This window comes from Corylus avellana, chromosome ca2 (assembly GCF_901000735.1).
Source record: "Corylus avellana chromosome ca2, CavTom2PMs-1.0".
Taxonomy (NCBI): domain Eukaryota; kingdom Viridiplantae; phylum Streptophyta; class Magnoliopsida; order Fagales; family Betulaceae; genus Corylus; species Corylus avellana.
In genome coordinates this window covers 2,178,832-2,185,983 of record NC_081542.1, presented here as the reverse complement: position 1 = coordinate 2,185,983, position 7,152 = coordinate 2,178,832, and the positions used below count along the sequence as shown (strand labels likewise).

At 35.0% G+C, this 7,152-nt stretch overlaps 1 protein-coding gene across 1 annotated transcript; it reads left to right on the top strand.

Moving 5' to 3' along the window:
* Positions 1-2,043: 2,043 nt before the first annotated feature.
* On the top strand, positions 2,044-3,716 carry LOC132170490 (receptor-like protein 35). Its single transcript, XM_059581488.1, has one exon. The coding sequence runs from the start codon at positions 2,375-2,377 to the stop codon at positions 3,656-3,658; it is 1,284 nt and encodes a 427-aa protein (XP_059437471.1). The 5' UTR covers positions 2,044-2,374; the 3' UTR covers positions 3,659-3,716.
* The last annotated feature ends 3,436 nt before the right edge of the window (positions 3,717-7,152 follow it).

Sequence of the window (7,152 nt, the reverse complement as noted above, 5' to 3'; positions counted from 1 at the left end):
TATGTTAACTGTTTTTGTTTTTTTGCTTCTGTCATTGCCTTGGTGTGCTCGATTCCGTAATTGAGGGCCTAAGGAATATTTCTTTGCCCACTACTTCATCAGTAATAATTCTCATGAATAGATAATAATTACCACCACTAGTTTCTGATTGCATTTATGCTTTGAAGAAGCCCAAGTGCCTCTTCAGGATTAAATAACTGGCGATCTCCTTCATATACATTTGCTGACAGTTTTTTAACACAGAATACGCCTTCCATTTCACCAGACGTATGGCTGTCTGCTTTTCAGAGGACAAAAAATCTATAATTGGATGGATATAATATTTTAGAGTTTGTTGAGTGAGCTTTAATGTGATTGCAGCATTCCATCATATAAGTTCCCAAGGAATAGCTCAATTAGCTGGAGATCACATCTTACAAAGCGAAGGCTACTACTTTGAATCCCTCATCTCACATCTTGTGTGGACATGTTAAAAATAAAATAAAAAAACATTCCATCATATACACCTAAAAATTAGATTAGGAATACTTCATCAAAATTTCAATACAAATCTTTCTTCATGTTTATATTGAACTGTTATGAATCTTTGACCAACTTAATTCTAAATGAAATAACCACCTTTTCATGCAAACACCAAAATTCTTGAAACTTAGCTTCAAAACTTTCTATAAATTCGTTTTGTTGAACAGTAAAACCTTTTAATATTCTAGTTATATTCATATTCTTTCTTCTGTTTTATAATATATAAGGTGGGTTGATTGTCTTTCACTCTTCACAAAGAATATGCCTAAATGAGCCAGTGGACGCTTTTTATCACAAAGCGAACGTAATTTATTCTGAATGTTTTTTTATTATAACGTCTGGCCACCAATTCATTGGCATCAGAGAATGCAACCAAAAGAGCGAACAATATTAAAGAGTTTGATGCCTTGGATATAATTGGAGTAATTTTAGTAGTCTACTTGAGTCCTACTAAAAATGATGTAATTATTAAAATCACTATTATAATTGCGGTGTGCTTTGTTTAACTCTAAACTAACATTGCATGTTAATTATGATCAAGCAACGTTTTAAATAAACTTCGTAAAACTAAACTTAAGACTAATTTAGAAATAAAAAAATATAAAAGGGTTCCTCAATCAGTTAATACTTAATGTGTTTGCGTGCGAAACTTCAGGTGAAAAGAAGCACCTTTCATTACCCTTTCTAATGGGAAGATAATAGTTAAAAGACAAAGATAGGTAATAAGATTATTTAATGGTTAAAATTTTGTTTTGTTGAAAATTTTAAATGATTTGTGTGGACGAAATGGATTTGTATTGGTAATAATTATTTGTTGTGGTAGTTGTTAAGTTCCTTACGAGAATCTGCTCTAATCATGTTGTTTTTCAAAGGCCTTAATTCAAGGTTAGTTAGTAATCACGGACATGCAAATTGCTACCACCGAACCCTTAGATTAGGTACATGATTTCGTAACAACCACATCATTAAGCTGCCACATGCTGGCATTTGAATTTTATGGCCAACGACCCAGGTTTTGTTTCGGATAAGACTGGTTTGGTTAAGCTTTTTCAAAGCATAATTAGAAATTAATTAAATCAGTAGAGTTAAGATTATGATTTAAGTTATTATTGAAGTATATAGTAACATGATTCAAACCCAACCCATAATATTTAGAGTTAACAATTATTGGCATGATTAATAAATCCAACACAAACCCGACAATAAACTATACAAATTAAAATTTACCGATATAATATTATACATAAACCTCAACGTCTCATAACACACATGAACAAAAAAATATCGTCCCTAATTTATGGCAGAGGGGGACAAGGATCTTCGGAGATATATATATTTTTTTAATGGGAAATAATGGCTCAGGATAGAAACTAGAGACAGCTCAACGGAAGCACAGAAGCGAGGTACTCCCATTCAACAAATGTCAGTATATAATCGACCAAGGTGTCGCCACGGCACCATACACTCCGCCAAAAAGACCACCTTCGCCCTCCCTCCCTCGAAACACAAACATCCAAACTCAAAGAGCCCTCCCTCCCTCGAAACACAAACATCCAAACTCAAAGACAAGCAACCTTTGACAAGTGCCCGTGAAACCACTCACTCAGATAAAGATCATCTCTCAGCCAAAGGACCACTAAGGATGCAGAGCAAAGCAAGTAAGCAAATACTTCTGTACTTTTCTCTTACCACCATCAAAAATCTGATTCCCTTTTCCCCAAGCCAACGGCTCTGATTAACTGGGGGTCCTCTCACTCTGTAGTTTGTACCTCTCTCTCTCTCTGTGTTTTATAGAGGAAATAGCTAAATTACGCTTATTCCTCCCATAAGGGAAAAAGAGTGAAAATAGCAAATGGGTTTTCGCAAATTCTCTCTATCGTCTACGGTTCTGCTAATAATTGTTACGGGGCTGTCATTGAGAGCAGAATCAAAGACGTATTGGGAGGACGTAGAGGTTCTGAAGGAGCTGAAGAACGGACTCGACACTGGCTCAGTGAGTCCAGGCTCATGCGTCAGCTCCTGGGACTTCACGGTCGACCCATGCGACAGCCTCTTCAGCGAGCGGTTCACGTGCGGGTTCAGGTGTGACTTGGTGGTCTCGGGGACTAGCCGAGTCACCGAGATCAGTCTCGACCAAGCAGGGTACGCCGGTTCGCTGTCTTCGACTTCTTGGAATCTCCCTTACTTGGAAACCCTCGACCTCTCCGACAACTTCTTCGCCGGTCCGATCCCTGATTCGCTCGCCGCCAACCTCACTCATCTGCGCCGACTCGGCCTCTCCAGGAACTCTCTCTCTGGCCAGATACCCACCTCGATTGGCACACTCTCTGAGCTCGAGGAGCTTTACCTCGATAACAACAACCTCCAGGGCCGAATCCCGGCGAGTATGAACAACCTCGTGAACCTGAAACGGCTCGAACTTCAATCAAACAGGCTAGCCGGCCAGTTTCCCGAGTTGGGTCGTTCTTTGAAAAACCTTTACTTCTTGGACGCTAGCGACAATGCCATCTCCGGCAATATCCCACCGTCTTTTCCGTCTTCTCTGGTTCAAATCTCCATGAGAAACAACAGCTTGGAAGGAACAATGATCCCCGACAGCTTCAGAAACATGGGTTATCTGCAAGTGCTCGATCTGAGTCACAACCGGCTAAGTGGCTCCGTTCCAGCGTCTCTCTTCGACGGCGCTCTCCCGTCTCTTCAGCAACTCGTGCTCTCATTCAACCGCTTCACGTCGTTAAAATTCCCAGCCTCTCTGGGCACCCAAAGCGAGCTCATAGCCGTTGATCTGAGCAACAACGATCTCCGAGGCCTCCTACCGTCGTTCATGGCGTTAATGCCAAAGCTTTCCGCTTTGTCCTTCGAGAACAACAAGCTCACCGGTATGGTACCAACAATGTACGCCTTAAAAGCGGTTGTACCCGGACCCGGAATCTCACCGTTGGTGAGACTCCTGCTCGGCGGCAACTACTTGTTCGGACCCATTCCGGATTCTCTAATGGGTCTCAAACCGGGTTCTGTAAACGTGAGGCTGGTCGATAACTGCTTCTTCCGGTGTCCGGACATTTTCTTTTTCTGTCAGGGTGGTGACCAAAAATCGCTCACCGAGTGCAAAAGCTTCGCTCCTGTAATTCCTTGAACCATTTGATGTGACAAGTTACAACTATAATTATAAAAAATTTCTGTTTAATATTTTTTTCTTCTTGTTCTTTCTATCTTTACTCTTTTTGATTCGTTTAATTTGAAAGAAATCTTGTGTGTTAAATTATGCAGTAGCAGTACTATGTGTTAACAGGTGGAAGTAATGATGAAAAGGGTGGATGGGATAGATATGGATGACGATTGACGAGGTTGATGGAAATGGAATGCTAGATTTGTTTATGTATTAATTCTGACACATGAGCGTTGTACCCACGTGATTCTTCGCCGTTGGGCTGCTTATTACCATACACGCGCAACGAGGAGTTTGTGCTTTTGGATTTGTGTGCGATTTCCAACTTGGACTAGTCGTTCTCTCTCGGGTTTTCTAAGCTACATGTCGTTCACCGTTTTTTCACGTGCATGATGTGTTCTGTACCCAAATTATTCCCTAATATTTCCATTTTATTGGCGTGATACATGAAGTACCCTTTCAATCAGCAGCTCTTAAAAAAATTTTAAAAAAAATAATGCAAAATTATTCATTCTATTAAAATAAATTCATGCTAAAAAAATAATTTAGTCTTTACTGTCAAATTTTGTCGACTAATTTAATATATTCCGTTAGTGTGATACTAATTTAAATAGAATAAGTATCACAATTTTATTGGCTCTAACGTTTTACGTTATCAGAATCTGTTAAGTCAATTAACAAAATTTGACTGCATAGACTAAATTGTATTTTTGGCATACCTCAAAAACATTTGAGTTCATTTTGATACCGCAATGAGTTAATTACAAATCAGGTAAACTAATTTTGCATTTTTACCATTAAAAAAAAATGTTAGGGATTAATATTTTTTTATTTATATTTGGCTCATTTTATATTTAAAATCAATTATTAGATTTGTAGATTTATGTAAACTCTACATAAGTCAATAATGGATCCCACAAATTCAATGATTGATGTATTAAATTTGTATGAGAATATCATATTTGTTTCTGAATATCATATTCTGAATATAAGTCAAATATAATAAACTTATAAACCCTTAACATTTCTCTAAAAATATATATATCCAATAGGCAATAGTTGCTAATTTCGTATAAAGGTAAAATAAATGAGTAGTGTATAATATTACTCAAAAAAAAATAAAGAGTGTTGACAGGTCCCTTTATTACAAATTTTTTAAGTACCAATGAATTTAATTATGTTAGTCATTGAATAATTAAATTTTATTATTTAATTTTTCAATTATGTTGTAGTACGTGACACTTAGATGAACTAATAAATTATAAAAAAGTTTGTAGTACTCTAAATATATATTTTTAAAAATAATATTATACTTGTAAAAATCGATGATGATGAATTCTTGCTTGGTGAATTTGCTTATAATGGAAGAGAATATGAGAATGTTGTGTAAAACCATTTTTTACAGCATCTAATAAAAAAGTAATACATCAATTAAAAATATTAAATTCAATAGACATGAAAGTTGGAAAGCGGCCCATTTTGCAAGTAGGTGTACGTACATGAGAGTTAGCGGATAAGAATTACCTACAATTTCAAGATTCCAAAATTATGCAAATTTATACAGTTTTTTGCATCGAATGACTTGAAAAATATTATCTACTAAAAAATATGGTATATTATTATTGAGAATTAAGTATATTTTAATCAAGTTATTTCGTTTTATGTAGTAGAAAAGCTTTATGTGATATGTACCAATATATGGTTTCACTTTTCCTGGATCTGCATAATTTGGTTTTCGAGGCGACTTGAAGTTGTTAAAATTCTTTGGATTTGAAGAGGCTTATACCAATTGCTATTCCATTAAAGATTTGGATTATGATTATGTTATGATTTTGGTGGGGGTCCAATTAAGGGCACAAGTGTTAGATTGGGTTAGTCTAAGATGAAATAGGTTGTTGGGCCTAACTTTTATTATTCCATAAGTTAAGAAATTTTGGGCTTATGGGTTATGTACTTTGGGTCCGTTTGGAAATGCGATTGAGGAGTTTAAAAATGTTTTTAATACTTAAAAGGCCCGTTTGAAGATAAAAGTACTAGTTTAGTAAAAAAATTAAAAGTGTTTTTAAGGGTTCAAAAAGCCTAAAAATGGCAAAAACACATTTTTGGCAAAAGTTTAAAAATAAAATTTTTGCCCAAAAGCGTTTTTAACTTAAAAGTTCTATTTCTTAAACGCAATTTCAAACAAACTTTTAGAGCATGGTTGAGATTGTGTTTAGGAAATAAAGCTTTTAAGTGAAAAATTATTTTTTGGCAAAAGCTTCATTTTTTATGCTTTTGTTAAAAGTGCGTTTTTGACATTTTTTTTTGACTTTTTGGACCTTTAATATCACTTTCAATTTTTTTATCAAATGGATATTTTTTTCTTCAAACAAACCTTTTAAGTGTTAAACATACTTTTAAATCTCTCAAACACACACCTAGATAGACCCTTAATAAGTAGCCATCACATCAAATGTTTGAATTTTGGAATGAACGACAAATGGAAAGAGTAAATTTGCAATAACAGCAAAAAGCGTTATTAGATCCAGAATAAAAGCTATCATAAAGTGGACAGCCGTTATACGTCGACATAAGACATAAGGTTTAATATCATGCTAGCCTAATACATTTTTTTTTTTTAACATGTTTGCATAAGAGAGGGGAAGGAGATTCAAACTAGTGATCTCCGCTTTATGAAACGTGATTTTCAACCGATTGAGCTACCCCTTAGGAACATGCTAACCTAATATGAGATAAGTTTAAAAGTCTTACTTTTTATATTAAATCAGCTCTTAAACTTTGGACTTACTAATTAATTAAGTACCTAATTGATTCCATATGTGAATGGTACCTAATTGATTCCACATGTGAATAGTATTCATGGGCCATGCCCAGCCGGAGCACGGGCAATGCATCATCATTCATCAACATTGTTGTTTTTCGTTTCATTCTATGATGATGTCCCCACCTTCACGGACATCATCACCATCATCTTAGCATTCATCATGGATTTGGATTTTTTCATATTTTTTTTCAAATATACGAAATTATTATTTTTTAAAATTTCAGTCATTTATTTAAAAAATAAAAAATAATTTAAATAAATGTTGAAATTTGTGTTACTAAAGCAAGTGAATTTGACATATTGAAAATTAAAATTAACTACTTCAATAACACACAAATTTCTATATTTATTTTACACTATTAGATAAAATAAAGAACTAAAATTTTAAAATATTAGAATCTTATAATTTAAAAAATCTAAAAAGATCTCAATCCGTTCATTACATACTATTATTATATATGATAAATCAGCGTAGGAGATAAATTAACACGGCTCCAACTTGGTCCACATTATTCGGGTCAAGTTGTCTAATAACATGGAGGAATCGGTGGATATGATGCCTTCACAAATTTTTGTCGGGCGTGTTGTGAATTACGACCCAGTTTTAGGGTAAAGCTAAACACATGGCACGCTGGCA